This window comes from Haemorhous mexicanus, chromosome 3 (genome assembly GCF_027477595.1).
Source record: "Haemorhous mexicanus isolate bHaeMex1 chromosome 3, bHaeMex1.pri, whole genome shotgun sequence".
NCBI lineage: Eukaryota > Metazoa > Chordata > Aves > Passeriformes > Fringillidae > Haemorhous > Haemorhous mexicanus.
The window spans coordinates 47014936-47036622 of record NC_082343.1 but is presented as its reverse complement, the minus strand read 5'-3'; the positions used below and the strand labels follow the sequence as shown (position 1 = coordinate 47036622).

General features: G+C 36.3%; 1 protein-coding gene across 1 annotated transcript in view; it reads right to left on the bottom strand.

Moving 5' to 3' along the window:
• The window catches only part of LOC132325703 (ryanodine receptor 2-like), a 132546-nt gene that overhangs the window by 77005 nt on the left and 33854 nt on the right, over positions 1-21687 (bottom strand). Inside the window, exons 3-5 of the mRNA XM_059843286.1 lie at positions 13707-13781; positions 11988-12218; positions 239-338 (exon numbers count right to left, since the gene is read on the bottom strand). Of these exons, the coding sequence (XP_059699269.1) occupies positions 239-338; positions 11988-12218; positions 13707-13781 (406 nt within the window). The remainder of the gene's footprint in view (positions 1-238; positions 339-11987; positions 12219-13706; positions 13782-21687) is intronic.

Below are 21687 nucleotides of genomic sequence, written 5' to 3'. Positions count from 1 at the left end.
AGCAAAATGAGATTTGAATGAGCTGTTTAGAATTCAGCAAAAATACACAGAAAACTATGAGTGTTACTTTTACTATAACCTTCCCTCTGTTTGCAGAGAAATATTCAGGAAACATTTATTTATTGTATTCAATGTTTACATAGGACAAAACCACTCCAACACTTGGCATAATAATTTGATTTTTTAAGTATTTCATTTACTATCAGTCTTTCAATAATTAAAGTTGAGTCAATCTTACCTTGGGCAACTTCACTTCCTGAACTGATTGGTGCTACACTCCAAAGCGTCTGCTGGAAGGCTGCATCAACATGTAAGCTACCATTGCCATAAGAGAGATGCTAGAACCAGGAAAGAGGGAGGCTTTCATTTGAGGTTAGTTGAAAATCTCGTTACAGTATACAATAATAGTACCAAACATTCTCTTGTTTCTTTCAAACATTAATTGTTCTCATCGACTCTATAAGTAAACACAAAGTTCAACCTGAGTACTCCTCCAGGGACAACAGAAGTAAAGCTAGAATAGTAAAGCATATTTGCCTCAAAAAACTATATAGGAACAGTACAGAACAGAGTCAGCTGCTTGGCTTAGTGAACACTCTGAAGAACTAATTGTTAAATGCTGTGGGGTTCTTAAACTAGTGTTCTTCCTTCTATATCAAATGGGAATTTCCATTTGAGGTTTGAATATTGGGATATCACCCTAATCTGCATTTCAAGAGTAACTCACCACTTGAATTTTTCTTGCAGGCCACTGGCTTCTTAAAACTCCCATTAGGTTAAAGAAATTACGTAAATGAACTACTGATTTTGAAAGTCACTTAAGACAGTTCACAAAAAAAATTCTTAAACAAAGTTCTAAAGATCCAAGCAAAACTGAAACTATTTTTCCTCGGAAGGCTCACCTCCTACCTATGCATTCAATGGGTGCTCTTTGGCTGTGTTACTCCCTACCTTCTGCCAATGTGGTAGATCTTTGTCATAAGCGCAACAGGTGCTGTCTCTTCTAAGAAATTCCGTGTGTGTGAGTTCCACTTAGTTCAGTGACATGGTCTCAAAAATTCTTATCTCAAAGCATCTTGTATTCCACCCATGTTTGTCCCTCCCACACCATCAGCCACTTCTATAGTCAGTGCCAAACAACATAATCTTATAGAAGATTATGGAACCAAGCATTCTGTGAATAAGAAGCTGTTTTAAAGCATACTGTTTATCTTACCAGGTACTAATTTTTCAAGTGCAGCAATATTTAGATGCTTTTATCAGAATTTTATTTTATACTACTGGAAAGTAACTCTGCTTATAGAGTGGTATTGGTCTCTGTTTCCAAATGTTCTGACAAACATTAACAAATTCTGGGTAAACTTATTAACGACACAAAATACAAAAATGTCAGTGGAAGTCAGAAGAGGGTAGATTCTCTTGACATGCACAAAGTTCTGTCTTCCTGACTGCACATCTTTTGGCTGTACACAGAAGTACAGGAAATAGCACATCAGCTCATTTAGAAGGGTCTCATAATAGCTTATGACCTACAAAGTAAGAGTTCTCACAAAAGCCATGTTCACACTGCACCAGTGCCACTCTGCTCGTCATGGAGAACATTAATGAACAAACAAGTTCTTTGCCTTTTACTCTTCACTTACTGCAGTTATATAACTTAGTGAATGGCAGGCCATGATGGGAGATTAGGATCTGCAGTATAGCTCCAGTTCTATTTATGCCCTGTGGGTCTTAATTTTGTTAGGGTTCTTCTAAGATCACCACATAGATCCAGTTAGCAGCAACAAGTAATCCAACTACAGCAGGAATATTAATTTTCAAGGAAAACACTTCATTCAGGATAGACAAAAGAGAAGGAGGAGAACTCCTCTGTTGTCTAGATCTGCCATCAACAGAGCACTTCTTCTAACTGTGTGTTCTGTACATGTTAATTAACTTATTTCCATGCATAGTAGTATCAATTGAATAAGTGTTACATTCACAGAGAGAATACTGAACAAAAAATACATTGCTGACATCTCTCTTCAGAGTATTTGTATGTTTTATCCATTGATTGGATTCCAGTTCCAACTCTAATCCAGATGTCTTAAAAGGTGTCACCAGTGAATTTAAACTTTAAAAAATATAGTTCAAATGATACAACATATGACTTCCAAAGCAGAGTATATTCTGCAAATCCCTTCTTATCCTCACTTTCCTAGATTCCTTGCAGTATCCTTAAATTTACAATTGACAGCAGGGGTCCTACCATTTACAATTCCATAAACTATGGTGTTCACTCCCTGGAACCATTCATAGAAAACGGCAAAAGGAAGCTTTTACCATGTAGAGAAAATACATTGTTAAGGGATATCCAAGAATTCAGTTATGTCAAATGTATTGAAAAAATCCCGAAATATTAGAGATGAAAGTATTTATCCTGGCATTGTCTAGGCTTTTACTGCTATACTCTATGTTGTTTTAAAGCAATCTGCTCTCTGTCGGTAACTTACTGGAGTTTACCTGCTTGGTTTCATACTTTCAGCACAATAAAGTTAACAAAATGAAACAAGTAACGTGATGTCCAGGACGTGGACATAACAATCAGACTGGTGCTGAACAGCCTCCGTACGTGCTACACAGATATTTGATAGATTTGTCTTCCCTGCTGACAAACTGATAATCTCCTAAACCAGCATTTAACCAGCAATAGGGTTTTCATCACTTTTCAGATTTAAATAATGGTATTTTATGAATATGGGTTAACACTACAGTCCACAGGCAGTTTATCTCAAGGATAAACTCCAAGACTCATTTCTCAGAATACTGCAGGTTTACCAACTGAATTTAATGACATATTGCAAACTCTATACTTCTCTGCAGCAAAGCAACATAATCATAACTCTGTCCCTAGGTCTTCAAAAAGAACACAGTGTTTTTGAGCTCACTGAAGAGCTTGGGAATCAGATGGCAATTTCCACAAGAACCCTCTAGCAGTGATTGCTGCAGCATAGCTGCATTTACAAGAGCTCTGAATAACTAGAGCTTTTAAATTTCACAGTCTGCATGAAAGTTTCTCTTCTCCAAAACATGCACGTGTGAAAAGACAAAAATATAAAGAATGGAATACTTTTGCTTCAGGCTTCCTCTTGGCTAAGGTGTGCCAATATTGATAGTTCATCTGGTAATGTTATCTGCCTTCAATCTCAGGCCATTTGAAATATCAAGAATAGCTACAAAAACCCCAAAACATTATTCACTGGTAGATTTCAAAAACTATGTATAAAGCATTGTAAAACTATGTATAAAGCATTTCTCAGAATGCTTAAGTACTGCACAATCACAGCATCAACCACACTCCTTCAGATTGCTTAGTACCAGCTGGTGCAGAGATAGATGGAAGCTATTTCCTTTCCTGTACACAGACACTCTGACAGCCCTTGATTCCTGACTTAAAATTACTGCACTGATCCCAACAGAAAAGCAGTTTCAAACTATTTAGTTATGTATCCTCAATTGACCCAAGAACCTCTGAGATGTTCCAAGTCCTGGACAGACCATTCCCACAACAGGTGCACAAGAATGTACTTGTATCTATAACTAAAGAAAAACAAAAAAGTAACAAAACAAACTGTACTCGCTTTCATTTTTTAATTTTTTTCTTTTTTTAAATTAGGAAGAAAAAAAAAAATTTGAATCAAAACTGCAATGAATTAGCAAAATTCAGTAAAAATTCAGAGGTTAAACTAAATACGGCCTCTAGAAACAAACACACTTTTTAACTTCCTACTTATGACATGTCATTTCTATTAAAGTTTATTACCTGAGTCATTTAAAAATTATTCTGTTACAGAGAATTATATAGAAATAGTCAAAACAAATACAAATATTTATTCACAATAAAAGAGAGATATTGGACAGAACTAAAAGTAATAAGTGCATCTGTGTGAAATTTTTATAGAATTAGGGGTTTGTGCTTATGTTTTATTCTGGCAATATATTTATATTCATTGAAACATCTATGAACACTCAAAAAAGTTTGAATAAAAATGGGTAAACTTACACTGCCGAACAAAAAATTGGTATCTAAATTTTGATCCAAAGTAGGCAAAGCCAAAGAAATTTCCAAAGGGTTTAAAGTACTAAAAAAAATCCTGGTTTCTTTACTTTTCTCCACAGTGCTTAAACAGCTGGCCCGCAAACCCAAAAGTAAAGGGAATCTTTTCATTGGTAAAGACAGAAAATTACAGCAATGTCCGAAACAAATCCAACTCCTTCACTCATCATAAATTTACCATCAGTAAAGGGAGAGTAGAAGCTAAAACCCACAGATACTTGGAAATTTACCATTACAACTCTGCTATCTCATAGCTGAGCATGGGTAAGTGCAGATGCATGGCAGGAAAAGCCTAAGGGGTCCATGGAGGGTAGAATGGGGTAGTTTGCATTCCCCTCCTTCATAACAGCTTTCCTTCTGCACTGGATTATGAAAAGCCTGAAGCACATCAGCTACTGTGCTTCCAAACAACAATCATTTTGCATGATTAGTCACAAGAGCTTTCATTAACAAAGTATTAATTTTACAGAAGCAAGCATTAAAAGTTAGGAAATGTCAAACTAAGTACCCTATGGAAAAAGAATGGCTTCTAGTGAACACATCCCATTACGGTCTCCAATGGCATGATATTATTTTTGCACATGTCCTGCCTCATTGTATATACAGGATAATGGAGCTCACTTTGTCAACAGCTGCTCAGTGCTTTGTTTCACCCTCAATCTGCAATTTGCAGCCTTATGCTTTATTCAATATAGTCAAATCTTCAAAGCTTTGAAAACAGAATTAATAATTTCCTCATAGGCTTTTCTCTTGCACCAATTACAGTTTTTCACAAAACACAACAAATATTAATGATTTCATTTTCTCAAAACCCCAAAGAAGCAGTATTATAGCCCATTTTCCATTGGGGAAGGGAGGTACAGAGATTAAACTAAGAAATTTTCATTAATCTAGGATGCTGAGGTTGAGGTGACTGCATTATATGTAGTTTATTGGTCAAGCCACATTTTACACTCGCCTCAGCAGCTGGTATCAATACTGAGCAACTCTGAGGTTTCAATCTCTAATAGAAGAAGGAGATGCAAGAGACACAACTCCAGTATGGAATATTGCCAGTAAGGGATGAGTAGTGAGCACTCGAAAGCAAGCCTAGTATACAAGATCATCTACTCGGCAAATTCCACAGCAGAGTCTGGTACAGAATCTAATTCTTCAGGAAAATAATTGTACCAATACTCCAAATGCAATTCCCAGCTCGAAATTTCATCTTCAAAGTTGCTTCATACCACAGCTCTCCTGCTACACAATCCTGACACATCCATTGAACTTTTATCATCACTAAAATAGCATTCCATAAAAATCCAGTGTGACTGTATACTTAGGAGATGTCCTAAAAGTATACCAGTACCAAAACTTTTGCATTTTTGAATGATGGTGACTTTTTAAAATTTAAGAAAACTACTTTTATGTTATCATTTATATGTAATTTTCCTAAATTGAAAAAAAAAGGTCAAAAACAAATTACGCTATTACAGTTCTCTACCTGTGGTTCACGTGGGTAATTGAAAACCCTTTTTCAGACATTTCCTTCTTATACTACTATAAAAATAATGACAGAAGTTGTCAGCATATCCGATGTAAGTGCTGTGCCTTAATACAATGGGTTTCCTGGATAGCTGCTGGTAGCAGCTATCTAGCCTAATTGGTCCAGGCCTCTACCACTCTCTTTTCCTTTCCACAACTTTACCCCAGTCTCACTAGAAATTCGTGTGAGGATGGTGAAACATAGGCACAGGCTGTCCATAGAGGCTGGGGCTGCCCCATCCCTGGAAATATTCAAGGCCAGGTTGAATGGGGCCGTGAGCAACCTGCTCTAGTGGCAGGTAAACCTACCCACAGGAGGGAGGTTGGAATTAGATGATCTTCCAGACTCTTTCCAACCCAAACATAGAATCTACAATTCTATGTCTCCCATTTAGCCAAACCAGCTCCCTGACCTAATTACAGCCCACATTATCACCCAGAATTAGGACCTCCTCCTACTTCAAAAAGTTCTCCTTAGACTTACAAAGCCTAAGCAGGGTCTTTTAGCTTTTTATTCTTGCTCAAGCTCTTCCTCACCACATCAGCCAGCATTAGACTTCTTTTCAGAATCTCACAAGAATCTCAGTCTCTCTCCTAACCTTCAATACCCTTTTCATTTCTTGGCTTTTCTCTGGATCTTTGTCCAGCAGTTTGGTTCTCCCCAGAAAGCTCATTCCTCTACAGATCTCTCTTGTCATCCTTCATTTCCATTTTAATTCCACTGATTCTTGTCTCAATTCCCGCTGCCAAAACCACACAGTTTTTCTATCCTTAATTTGAGCACAACTTCAACCAGGGGGTGCCTACTCTTCCCTTGTCACCAGCTTCTTGTCCCAGACAATTTGGATAGTCCCTATCTACCTGCCTACCTTCAGTTGACAATCTTTCCAGCCACTCATCAAGTCCCACTCAGTTTCCCTCCTTCCCAATTCAGTCCCACTCCTGTCACTGATACATCACCTGCCTTTTGTTCCTTCTACTTTGTCACAGCTTCTTCCTCCACATATCTTAAATGACAGGAGATCACCAGCAGCACACACAACACTGAGTTCTCAGCTGTCAATACAGTGCCTGGCTTCATTCCTGCCTTGAGCAATCCATTTCAAGGAATATCTGCTCCCACCAGGGTTGGCATGTATGTAATTATTCACTGTAGAGGGAGTTTAAACAGTTCATTAGCACACAGGAGGTGCTAGCTTCTGTAAAATAGACAAAGTCATCAGACTTCTACCTACTCAAAGAAAATTTAAACACTCTTCCCTGGTCATGATCAAGCTCCAGTGTTTCAGGAGAACATTTCTTTACTAAGTTGAACCAGGGTGAGACTTGTTGCCTTTTTATTCATTTTCTCGGGTTTTTATTGTTTGGGGGGTTTTTAGTTTGTTCGTTTTGGTTTTGGGGGGTTTTTTTATAAGTTGCCAAGTAGTACACAAGAAAATTACATCAATTTTCTTAATCATGCAGTTTTGGTTTTTTTCCTTTCTTTGAGCTCAATAACACCTGAGCTCTTCTGGATGAAATAAAAAAAATATCTAAGACTGATTATAAATTAAAAAAAAAAAAAAAAGGAAGAAACCTGGTAATAGATGCTACTAATTCTAGTAAGTGACTTTTTACATCACATGTTCTTGATTATAAGCACTTGGAAGCAGGACTCCATAAGGCAGAGCAGCTTGACAACCTTAATTATTGGAAAGTCCTACCAGCCTCCACAATTACATTTCAAATCATTGTATAAAAACTCCATGGGAACTGCATTATGATCAGTGTAACAGAGCAGCTTAACACTACCTTGGTTCCACTAATTTCAGGTTTGCTTATGCAGATTAAAATTATTTTTCACAAAAACCTTTTTTATATTTTCTTCACAAAGAGAAATGATGGAATTGTGGATTTACACAGAAGAGAGTAAAGTCCAATACTGAGTTTGATACTTTTAGAAAAAATGTGAAAGGGAAGAATATTTTTTTTTTATGTTTCAAAAAACAAACCCTCACACACTGCTGTTTCCTTATACTACTGCACTAAGAAGCAATACAGATACTTGGAAGCTGTTCCAAGCATATGATGACAAAAGAAATAAAACTAGGAGCTGAAAATAAACGATTTATTTGATGCAAAAGGATACACAAGTGGTACCTTCTCAATATTTAGGAATCTATCCTCCTTTCCAGGAGTAATGGCATATATCAACTCCACCTTTAAAATAGTTCAATCTAATTTGGATGCGATTATTTTTGAAAGATAACTCTGCCATCAGTTCCCAATTAGTTTCTTGTTAGTTGTCAGTAGCCAAAATAAAAAAGAAAAGTCATATCAATCAATTAAATGTCAATGCTTGTTCACAGATCTGCATAATGCAGTTGCAGGTCAGCACTGCAGTCACTGAGACAGTAACTCAGTAACTACACACAAACCACAGGGTATATGCAACTTTTATATTATACTGAAATCTGTGCACCGTAGATTCAAAGCTGGGGGTTTCCCTCTTTCCTGATTTCTCAGCCAGAATAACATCAACCTGATGGATAACAATTTTCAGTTTTTCCTTCATTTATGCATTTTCTATTTCAGCTTCATGTCTAATTCTTTTTCTTGAATTGTGTTTAAAAGCTATTTAGAGGCTTCATGAATTTGAAAGAAATGGAAACTAACTGAACTTCTAAGTTATTGAAAGCTGGCAATATTGAAAGCAATCAGGATATGGAGTTAACAAGAGGCATAGGCAAAGTTCAGTGCTGAGGAAGATACTACTATGTACAAGTTGGGGAAACATGCTGGAAATATCACATCTGTTCTTTGTCAGGCTGTACTGCCTCAAGAAGGGAAACACGGCAACTCTGGCTTGAACTTAAATGGTGGCAATATTTATAGCAGAAAATCTTTTTGCTCTATGCTAACAGAGTTCAGCAGAGCCAAGTTCTCCCTCTGAAGTATTTGGCAATAGCACAGCTCAGACATTATATAATGCCACAAGCACTTATGTAAGTGCTTCTCCTCAGAAATTCTACACAGCATAATAAGGATCCAAAACCCCATTGTCTAGGTAGATAATGAGAGTCAGAGCAAGTGAATGACTTGCCCTGGGACATTGCTGTGAGTCAAAAGTCAAAATCCACCTCTCTGGACCTTTAGCTTATAATTTTTACACTGATCTTTCTATCAGTTTAGTACTTAGTTGGTGTAAAAAGAAAGATAACTCTTTGGGGAGAAAATGGAGCCAATTATCCCAAAGTATTTTATTTTTTGGAAAGAGAAGGGGTACTACAACAAAGTCCTGATATTTTCCTAATACTTAAGAGTGTTGCCAACCAAATGAGGTCTAAACACAAATCTGCTGATTACACTGAGATCATAAAGTGTCAAAGTCCATGTTAAATTAATTAAGCTAAAGCCAGACAACTGGAAGATGAACTTAGGTAGCTGACATAGTTCTTCTCTCCTCTTGCATTATACAAATTCAACTAAGAGTTGACTACATTTTGAAAAAGCCATGCCTTGTGAATGAACTCTTTTCATCTGTTATTTTTACATGCACATCATTGCCCCAGGATGGTTAACCTATTTGAATTCATTCAGAAAGAATTAGAAAATTACTTGAAAACACAGAGCAATACTGGAATATACAAAGCTAACATCCCAGTCCTATTCCTAACAGCATATTTACATAAAACATTTGATGGGGAACTTACATTTTCCTAAGATTTTAACTGTAGAGTATGCAACATACACAAACCCAACCCTCAGCATCCTAATGGACATCATTTTCTGTCAAGGGATCTATATAAGGAATTCCACTCCCTTAGAAAAAGCACTCCCCAACGGGACTCAATAGAGCTTATTTGGTCTCACTATTGGAGCAGATTCACAAAAATAACTTCATCTCTCCACAGTCCTAACTTTTGTAAAAGATATCAGTTGCTACATTCTTTTAACAATTGTACAAAATAGCAGCTACAACATGATACTGCATTCAACTTGTAAACACTGAATTGTGAATATTTTCAAACATATCCTTTGAAGTTATTTTGGAAACAGCCAAATGGATTAAGACAAACAGTTTAAGACAGAGAGACAGCTTTCATGAAAAATATTCGCAACTCGCCGATTATTCTTTATCAACTGTTTCAATTTTCATAAAAACTTCACTGCTTTCTTGACAGTGCTAATATAATTACTGAATAGGTAGCAAAGCCACAAATATTTTTTTGATTGTGGAGCTACGTAGTTTACCAGCTCTTATCTAGTCTTGAAAAATATCTGATCATAAAAATGTGTAAGTGCATGTTAGAGCAAAATTAATTTGCTGAATCCTTGCTCCATCTTACTATCAAACCAGAGCTATATAACTGAAATAGCCTTAATAACTATTCATTAAAATCTAGCACTAAAACACTTTAAGACTGTAATACAGTGTTACTTCTCTCTGCACTGAAAATATTATTTATTTTTAGTATATTGATATTTTGCACAGAACACGCAGTACATGCATTAACTCCACATCTTCAGGAAAATCAGTCTCTGAAGTCAGAATTGTGCTTCTTGCTGTATAAAAAAGTACGTGGTACAGCCTTGAGAATCAACAGCTGAGGCACAAACCCTAAACAATAGCTGAGCTGATTATTACTAATCAGAGGCCAGGATATGCCTACACAGAGAAACAATCTGCACCTAGAATTCAACTTCAGCAACTCAATTCAGCAATACAAAGAAATCCAATGTCTTTGAATAAAACCTTTTCATTGATTGGATTTCTCAAAAATTCAGTCCACAAGAAGTTGTTTTTTCACTATGTGTAGTCACAATTCTAATAAAAGTAATTATTTAAAATTATTTTTAAATGCAAAGATGACCAGAAAGTTTTCAGAATATCTAATTACAAAAAAAAAAAAAACTAATTAAATGAGCTATTGAGCTTCTAATTAGAAGTTACAATTATATTATAACAATTGTATTCTCATTTTCCCATGTTTTTCCAATAGAAGGGAGAATATTTTCCATTTTATACTTCCCATCTTATTAAACTATTCACTTCTTTCTGAAATACTTTTCAAAAAATTTTAAAACTCATTTTAAAAAGTGAATAATAGAGAATAAACTTTAATATTATATGCACATCTCATACAATCATAAAATACCCAGAGTTAGAAGGGACCTACAAGGATCATCAAGTCCAACTTCGCGCCCCGCACAGCACCCCCGCCAAGAATCACGCCTGTGCCCAAAAGCGATCTCCAAATTCTGTCAGGCTTGGCGCTGTGACCACTTCTCTGAGGAGCCTGTTCCAGTGCCCAACCACCCTCTGATAAAGAACCCTTCTCTAATATCCCACCCAAACCTCCCCTGACTCAACTTCAGGCTATTCCCATGGGTCTTGTCCCTGGTCATCACAGAGCAGAGATCAGTGCCTGCCCCTCCTCTTCCCCTCATGAGGAAGCTGTAACTGTAATGAGGTCTCCCCTCAGTCTCCTCCAGGCTGAACAGACCAAGTGACCTCAGCTGCTCCTCAAACGTCTTCCCCTCAAGGCCCTCCAATATTCTCAATGCCCTCCTAGATCTGAGACAGATTTTTGACAAACTCAAAACACTTCCTCAATAAAGATTTTTTTTTTAGTTGTTGGGCCAAATCACTAGGGCTGATTTTTCAGAAGCTTCCAGCAAAATTATTTTCTTCTTATTTTCACCTTATTTTTGCCATAAAGAGTAGTTCAGGTGTTTGCAACACCAAGAATAAAAAAGAAATACATCTTAAAGTATTGACCTGCTTTGTTACAGAACAAATGGGAAGTCTTCTTGTGAAAAAGAAAGCTGTGTAAACCAGTGATAGCAGCTAGCACAATAACTTGTAAAATATTTCAATTAATTTAACTATTGAGTATTTCAATTATATTTCATTTGACATGTCAGTAGCTCTATATATTACACTGTACATCATCTGAATAAAATATGGACCTGCTAAGCCCACAAATCCAATGTATCTATATTAGATATCCCAAAATTTTGTACAACGTTTTAAAATATATGATAGTGTTGTTAAACTATGAACACTCACATGGATTCTAAACATCTCAATCACGAAATCTAGAAAATATTTCTTTTTTCTGTAATCACTTATTTTCATCTAAGCAAAATTTTAAACTTCTATTCCACTACTGAAATGAACAAAAATTAGATTAGCCATATATCATATTTTCCAGACCTTCAGTATGTTGTTTTGCAAAATATTATTTAAGAAAACAGTTTAAGAACCTTGAGTTTTATGTTTAGGAGGTGGAAATGTAAGCCAGATTTTACTGTAAAACTTTCATTAACTTTTTTTTTTTTTTCTGTAGAAGAAGCACTGTACAGATAATTTTATACAACTTACCAAATACCTTTCTGAAGAGACACTGACTAAAATCAGATCATCTCCAACGCGCACTTTTTCTCCTTCTGATCGTTGTTTGGAAGCAGGATGTATGGTCCACCAGCAAGCCTCACCTAATGTCAATATTGAGTAACAGCAAAGAATGAAACAAGAAAGAAAAGGGCCCAATGTTACTGATGTTACTGTCACACTTGTTTCAGTCTTAAAAGTTCTGATCCAGTTTTCACTGGGCTAAACCAAGTGTCCATGTGCTTTCCATAACTAGTATCATTCCTGCATCACCTCGTTGGAAACTCAGCTCTAAATAATGCACATAAGCAAAAGAGTAATTGGAACAGTCACTCTGGAACAGTGACTCCAGAGCTGAATAAGGTGATGGCTCTCTGTGTTCCCTAGGCAACCTGGTCCAGGCTGCTTTTGCTAAAAAATTCCCTGTCACTTTCATTACAGATTCTGGAAAAGACATTGAAGAATATTCTACTGAGAATTTGGACAAACAGAGTAACCCATAACTAAGGGCAATGAAAATAAGCATTTACATATCACTTAAAATAATATCTGAAAGATCACATTAATCCAAATTCAAATATGTTCTTCAACTTTTACTGACTGTTAGTGCCTCTAACCCCCAGAACATGTGCAAATACTGAAGTCACAAATTCTGTTCCCATGATAAATCTTGTTGTCAGATGGGCTTCTTTAACTAAAACCATGCTATTCAGAAAAGAACTCCGACCTCTGAACTGTTAAATTGTTGCAGCTCTTATTTTTACTACTCCTATCTAAAGCAAAGCTTTAAAAATCAAGCAAATATTCTAACTAAGCAATTCTTAGACTTTCATTTTTAGACTGACAGTACTCTTCATTATATAGTCTTTTATACTAGTGGTTACCTGTTGTGTCTTCTTGCAATCCTACATCAAATGCCAGCTTATCCATTGACGATCGAGATGTAGAGAGACAGCATAGGTACTACCAAGAGAAAAAAGCATACATTACTTGTTCTGCTCACTTCTAATAATATAAAAAGCCATCAACCTACTAACATGGGATTAAATATTCTTAGATTATCGCCAGTAGTTATTACCAAGAACATGTATGCCTGATAAGCTCAAGTGCACTCAAGGAGTCTTGACAAAAATATGTGCTCTAAAATAACCTCTCAGTCTACTCAGGTTATCTTTTCACTGAGATGGGAGTACTAAGAGTGGAAATAATGGAGTTAGTTGCATCAGATTTCAGCTCCATGAAGCTTCACTTTTAGGTAAGGAGTTTGGAACCTGTATAATTCATCAGGGAATTTCCAGCTAAGACTTCTGTCCAAAATACATGTAAGAAGGAATCTCCTGTTCCACTCAGTTTCTAACATGCTCAGGTTGACAGCAAGGTGCCAGCTGTAGATTCAGTCACAGCCTATGCAATACGGAAAATCAAAGGGGAAAGAAATGAAAATTCACAAACTCAGACTGACAAACGGGATTCAGCACTAGGGGAGCCAGACTTAGTTTTGGCACTTACCCAGATACAACCAACTTGCATTTGTATTTCTAAGCACCTACCCTTCATAAAAGTTTCTAGGAAATGCAGCAGAATGCCTCTGATGTGAGTGATTCTCCAGACATCAGTAAATGGCAATACTCTGGGCACTTTCAAACATAACTTTTATACAAAAAAAAAAAATCACTGCTACTTCCCAACTGATGTGACACAGTTACATACCATGCCGCTGTAGGAATGGCGCAGCAAGATTGCGTGCCCATAGAGCAGTGTTCGATGTCCACCACCTTGTGCAGACTGAAAGGCAAAGAGAAATGATATACTGGTCTGTTTAATAAAATGGCGCCTTTTGAGAAAGAAAGAAAGAAAGGAAGATGAGAGAACACTGTGTACTTTGAGCCATTACTTGTTTAGTAAAAAATATGTCCTAGAATCTCGAATCCTTTTTCCTTGTGCTGAAAGTAGGTGGCCTGTAAGAGCAGCTTAGATGTGTGTCATGCTACCCTCTACAAACTCATGTATTGTTAAATGTCTTCATATTCACCCATTTTTCCTACAAATTATATCCTTCCAAGATAAATGGTGTGCAGAGGAAGATATTTTTTGAATATTCTCCCTATTTTACCAAAGAGTAATGTGGTCTTTAAGCACATTGAAGACCATCAACCTGCAAATTGCTTTGTCCCACACTGCTTTAATACTATCAGAGAGAATTCGTTATCTTCCAGGATAGGTAAATGTTCAAAGACATCCAAGCTAACTCAACAGTATTTGGGGGTTCTGAAAATTCAGAATCACATCCAAGTAATTCTTCCTCTTGAGAAACAGCATAAATCTTGAGTAAAAGAACATTAAAGTGATCAAATTCACTTTTATTCCATGAAACTACAGCCATTTCCTCCCAATATTTTTACAACAGTTTCTATTTATCAATAATCAGTTTAATCACTCATGAAAGAACAAATAAATCTTGTTAAGGCACGAGTAAGCCTTCAATTTCTTCTGAAGATTTATATATTCCTTATGCTGAAATGCAGGTGACTAGCACCGGACAGGAGCAGAGACTGTCTGACAAGACACTGTCAAGAGCCTGAGTTCATACTTCACTGACAGAACATCATGTACAGCACACTCACCAAGAAGAAGTGGTAAGTAAATATTTTATGAGTCTATAAATGTGATAACTCCATAAGCAGCCTTACTCTTCCATATAGGAATCCTATATTTAATTTTAAGAACTTTAATTTCTTATTATGGTATGTATACCCTTTCTTTTACCATAGAAGACTGATCTTCTGTTTGATTGGAATATCAGATTCATTACAAAATAAACTCAAAAAAATCATACTATCTTACATTTCTGGCAGCTACATTTTAGTGCTGAAGATCAATTTAACTAAATGGCTATGATAGCAACACACAATTATTTCCCTTCCATGCTTATTTTTTGTCCTTCTTTATCTTTTATGTGTTAGCATTTATTGAACTTTGAATTTCTTGGTTGAGGAAAAAAAAAAGAGAGATAGGTGGTGAAGCACCCAAGCACTTCAAAGGTAATAATTTTAGCATTTTTAAGAAACTGTCAAGAGTTTCTGGCTCTTATATTTATTGAGAAAAGAGAAGCTTGAGGGACACAAGGTATATTTTGACTGTCAACAAACTGCATAGCAGTCAAAATGCAGGGAGGCACATTGAAAAATGTCTTTGAAAGACTGAATGACATGAATTTTTACTAATAGTCAAAGCCATGGAGTTTGTCACAGGCACAGTCTTGACAATAAGATATGATGACTTAGCTCTGAACTACCATTAGCACCACCACTTTTTCCAAAGGCACAAGGAAAGAACATGGCATTTGATAATGTCAGGCCCACTGTGCCAAAGATGAGCACTTTGGAATGTCTGCTACTCATCACACTGGGGAAGAGAGAAAAAAACTGGTGTGAACACACTGCCCTACCACCATTTCAGATTTACCTGCAAACTTTATCAACGGCACACATAGGTACCCAACTAACAAAGTCAGTAATATAAACAAAATGTCAAAATTTCACCAGCATTTTTATCAAAAGTATTCTATTTTGTTACCCATAAATTTGATATCTAACATAAAGATTTGATTGCCTGTTGCACAAAAGCTGAGAACAGCATAACCCACAAAATCACAGCAATATTACCTTGCCCTTACTTTGGCTATATTGACTTGCCTGTTTAGCACCTATATTGTTAAATTCTCACTTGTAGCTGAACAGGAGAAAGGTAGGTTCTAAAAAATTTCAATCACTTTTGTGAAAAATAGAGGGGCGGGTTTTTATAATTTTTTTTTCCAAGAGGATTAAAGCAATTCTTTTTAATTATTATTACTTTGTCCATTAGAAGAATGCAAGCAAGTCTTCAGTTTGTTTCTTAAATGTAAAAAACATTTACAGCATTTTCCACTTAGGGCTTCTGAGAGGCAATCATAATCAAAACATTCTTTTGGAGACAAAGTGAAAAGATGAAACAGAAAAATACAGAAAAGGATAGAAAGCAAGGCTGGCTCTATGAAACTGCCTTCCATTTTGGAGCTTGTCTTCCAGGACATGTACATATCTGTAAGTTCATTTTCTATTTTAACAGCTCATTTCATAACTACATACACAGCATTTATCTTCATGGCAGAAACTGCACCGCAAGTAGTTGCTGGACCATGATTGCCCACTGAAATAACCTTAGATTTTTAAAATGTTCCATTCTATTTCCAGCAGAAAACTTCAAATTTTTCACATTAAAAAAAAAATTAAATTCAATAATTGGACTTCTCTGGTAAAGATGCAACATCCAAGATGATACCTGACACTGAATTGCTACCAAATTTATTGTAATATTGCAATAATAACATTTCAGAGGACCCTTCAAGTAAGACTACTTGGAAGCCACAATGCTGACTAATTCAATCCATCATGCCCACAGATTTTTGCACAGATGTATGAATGGCATTATTAAGCAAGGCAGTTGCGAACAACCACATTATTTGTCATTAGTCTTATTTTCTTTATGTTTAAAATTTCCAATTTCAGAGTAATTTCCAAGTTGGACAATACATTCATAGTTATTCCTCTAATAAAACCAAGCTGAACAAAAAACCATTTGTTTTCAAAGAATAACTTATCCATTGAAGTACTACAAGCTATGCAATTCAGGAGTGTCAATTATATTAACACAAAACTCTTCACATTTTATTCCCCAAGAATGTGGGGTATACAAAAATACTTGGAAGTTTTCAGAACTGGCAAACTTTAAGGATAATAATTTCAGATTGAAAGCATACGGGACTGACAAATCACACTGCTTGTAAAACTTCATGTAAACTGCCCATCTCTAATGCAATATTTCTGCAGCAGGATTACAAGATTAATTTGGAGTCATCTTATTACCCAAAAGTCATTTCTAAAGAAAAGGCAATTTAGAACAGAACAGCAAGAATCAGAGCTGAGTAAATTAGCATTGAAAAGAATATAAACAGCTTTCGAATTCAATACATTGGAAGACCAGGCAATGACAGATTATTAAGATCTGAGCTGTTTAATTTGATGTAAAGAGTATTATTACAAACCAAAATCAAAAATAATAAGCTAAAATTTGGAAATATATTTTCCATGTTTTCTTAATAGAAAGAGGATTAAAATGCAAAAAAGCACTCATAACCTACAACCTAAAAGCTATGTAGTAAAATGTGCAAATATAGAACAAAAAAAAGATACCTATTTTATCATGAATACCAACCCAATATGGAGTAAGATATGTTATACCTGATTCAACCCTCCCTTTGTAGCAGTACAACTTTGCACATATGTGACTGTCACAGGCACAGACATGTAATCAGTCTCCTCACAGACCAAAGACTCACACAACTGCACCTGCACTGCTGTGCCTATGGCTGCACTGCTGCACTCCTGGACACACATGAGAAGCTGCAGGAAATTAATCATAGATACATGTTTTAAAACCATTTGTGCTTTTGAGAACCTCACAATGAGACCTTTTAGAGGCTGATGAATAACCTTAAGGCATCCATGATTCTGAGTCAGCCATTGCCCTTCCATTCTTTTTATACAAACAGCCTTATTTCTACTAGACAAAAACACCCCTTAGACCAATGAGAACTCTACTGAAAGCAAATGCTGATTTTTTTTTTTTTGCTGAATTTTCTTCACACGTCTGCACAATCTTCAAATGTGTGAGAAAAGTGGAAAAAGCTCTGATCTTCAGGGAGGTACCAGAGAGAGAACCATGTGAAAGCATTTAGAAGTATTTAAACAAGACAGTTATTTCAATGCTTTGCTTATGTAAAGAAAAAGCTTCTCTAATGTTATTATTCAGAAATAAAATGCTTAAGAAAGCCTGACAGCAATTGCATTTAACACATGACTATTCAAGCAAGTCTAGTCACTCACAAAAGCAATTTAAAAATACTGAATGTGTCACACAGGAACTGATTCACACTCTAGAAACACTCATACAAAATAACATAGCAAGTTTTTAAGAAGAATGTAAAGGCTTTTCCTGCTTCATTCCATGAGAGGTACATATTACTAGAATGGAATTACTGATATGTGCTATATGGAAAACGACAGTACAAAGACTAAAGTGTAAGGAAAAATAGCTTTGATGGACTTCAAAAATAATTTTTAAAAAATCAAATGAAACAATGAACTACATCAGTAAATCCTTCAAAACTGCAGTCCATATAACTTATAGTACAGCATGACTTAACCACAATCAGCTGTACAGCCTTGTATTTCCTCTGTGCCCCAGATCCAGCCTGAACAGTCTAGATGGAACTTATGACCAGTCAATATTGCTTTTAATGGGTTTCTAAAAAAATACTACACAACTGCTTTCATGGCACTGAATATGGTAAAGTGGTGGTACGATAAAAGAAGCAACATGCACCCCATTTTTCTTTGCAAGTGTTTTTCAAGGCAACTACTGTAAGACACCATTAAAAGTTTCAAATATGACTATTAGTGGTTGTTTCATATGTAGATTGGAGTAAAACAATGCCCTTTAAAGCTCTGACTACTGACACTTCATTAAAACGGATGGCCATTGACAATGACCATCTTGAACTTAGATGCTGTAGACAACAGCATGTTAAACATACAACACCAATACTTCCATAAAAACACCTGCAAATATGAATACAAAAGCCATCATGTTCATCATCACAAGGATGTTGCAAGTTTCATGGAGTTCAGGAACTTTTACTGTTTGAAAACCACAAAGTTATTTGAAAAATACTTCTATTTCTAAATCTAGACACTTAGACTTAATGCATAAGCAGAAATATGGAATTAAATACAGAATAGCCTACAGTTACCTGTTTTGAACCTTTTTAAATGTAAACCTACCACAAGTACAGAAATTAAACCAAGCAGGATATTGCACCCACCACTGATGGAAAGAATTATATTTACATAAAATATATGCTAAAAAATTATATTAACACAAAAAAGGAAATGTTCTTCCAGTGACAAAATCTTTTCCAAGTCCCTTCCCCAGGACCCACATTGCAGCTGTGAATTTTTTCATTCAAGAGAATTTATTACATTCTGAAATTCTGGGTTTGATCCATTAGAAAGAAATCAAATAGGAAACCCGGTTCTGACCACATTTACTGGCATGACAAAAAGCAACTACCATGTATTCTGAGAAAAAGTGTATTTAGGCCCTGGTGTTCCCAGTCTGAAACAACCTGTGTCAAGATCAGAGATGTAAGGCTGTTGACATCAATGCCTTTATCAAGATGCTGAAGAAAGCTTTTAAAACCAGCAAGCTAATATAAGTATTTATTGTGAGCTAATGACTGGGGAAAAAAAAAAAAAAAAAACAAACAGTGACTGCACAAGAAACATGTGCTTTGTTTACATAAAATTCTTTGCAACTTCCTTCATTTAAGCAAATTAAAGCTTTTTATTTAAGCAACCTGCAAGGCAAAACAAAAATTATTCAATGGATGTGGAATACATGTAAATCTTGAAAATTTTGAATCCTTACTTAGAAAAAGGAAAACCCCAGATGGCAGAATTAGTCATGAAGTGAAAGGAATCAGGAAATAAATAAAGGGACCTGGGAGGAATAGGAGGGAAAGATGTCCCATGGTTTAAAACCATCCCACCATGGTTCTACACGTAAATATTTGTATGACATTACAATCATTTCTGTAGAGGAGATGATTCTCAAAATATTTCCACAGCAATGTAATATCTATTCACTTATTGATTTCATTATTAATGTGCAATTTCTCAATCAGTTGGAGACCAATGTTGATGGAGGCCAGCATTTATCTAAAAGCAGCAATGGTGCAGTTCTACAAGCTGCCTAGAACAGGAGGCCACAACAGGTAAGTGTTGAATGAGACCTCTTGCTCCCCACAAATACATACTGTCTAAACTCTCACACTGAACAGAGCCTCAGATGACTAATGAGAGCTTCTTTCTGATACCGAGCAACAGCCAGCTGGGAAACACAGGAAGGCTTGTTCTCTTAATACCACTGTGATCAATTACATGAAAAGCTGGAAATGAAAAGCTAAAAAAAAAAAAAAAAAATTGATATGGTGGGTTGACTTTGGCTAGATGCCAGGTGCTCCCTAAGCTGGTCTATCACTCCCTCATCTCAGCTGGACAGGGGAGAAAAAGAAAGATGGAAAACAGGAGAGATAAGGCAGTTTACTAAAGCAGAAGTGAGAGGTCATGCATGCATACAAGTGAAGGAAAAAAACAAAAAGATTTTATTTGCTACTCCCCATCATCAGGAAATGTCTGGTCACTTCCCCAGAAGCAGGGCTTCAGCAAGCATCATGGTTGCTCCAGAAGGCAAATGTTGTAAACAAGTGCCTCCAGTTTCTCCTTTTTGTGGCTTTTATATATGAGCTGACATCATATGCAATGGAAGATTCCTTTGGTAAATTTAGGTCTAGTGTCCTAGGTGTGTCCTATCCCAAGATCTTTCTGACATCAGCCCACAGATGAGAGGTGGAATGTTGGAGAGACAGTGCTGAAGCTGTGCCAGTGCTGCTCAGCAACAGCCAAAACGCTGGTGTGTTATTGACACCAATGCAAAGCACAGCACTGTGAGGGCTGCTGTGGGGAAAACAAACTCCACCTCAGCCAGACCTAACACTTGATGACAAAACACTCAGATTAATGTAGCTTAAGGCAACTAAATAACCAGCAGATTAAAAAAAGGCCCTTTTGATCAGGAATTCAGCCCACCTAAAATCAGAGCACTCTGCTTGTGGTTACACAGAGAGCTGAGGACATCCATGGCTCTAAGTCTGGCATTTCAGTTTTGCCAGATGAGTGCCAAGCGGAGTCCAGAAAACCCAAGCAGTGGTGAAAACAGAGTGTGTGGAAACAGGCTGAATCACTGCAGAACTTGTGAAGTAACCCTGGAACAGAGCTAGAAGGCTTGCGAGACAAGATTAGTCAGGCAAAACTAAACAACTGATGCTTGGAATACTAACACTGGGAAATTAAATCTTCAGCAACATCAGAGAACTTGAAAACGGCTGCAAGCAGTAAAGACTACAAAGCTACAGACAATAAGCCAAGAAGTTTTATGTCTTCTTCTTGCTCATAGAAATATACATTTTTATTTTAAAATCTTGATACAAAACAGACAGAATTTCCTTTCCAAAGTCACAGCGTCCAGGGCCAGAACCCTTGAATTCTTCTATGGAAGAAAATAACAATTCTAACCCGTTTGCAATTACTGTGCTCTTGGGTTGCAGTTTCCAGTAGTTGGCACCAAGCCACTAGCATTTAGTTGCTTAAATTTTAAAGATACAAAGTAAAGCAATTCACTGACGGGAGACATTGAGCTAAAATTCCCTCACTCTGCTCCTATCACATAAGAGCAATATCAAAGGGTGAATTCAAGCAGTCTAAAACCCCTTTCTTTGTCTCACTGTAGCCTGCACACCATGTCACATGAGAACAAACAGGAAGGTGAATATCTCAAGACATTATATATTCTATACACATTCATGTCTTTATACTTTACTCTTAAACCACTACAGACTCTCTATGAAATTCACTATCAGACAGCAAATGCTGCAAAAATTCAGCCATAGAGATTAGTATGGTTGATGGTTGCTGGTAGCAACTCCCAGATAATGATGGTCACTGCAAAAAAAAAAAAAGAAAAAAAGAGGTAA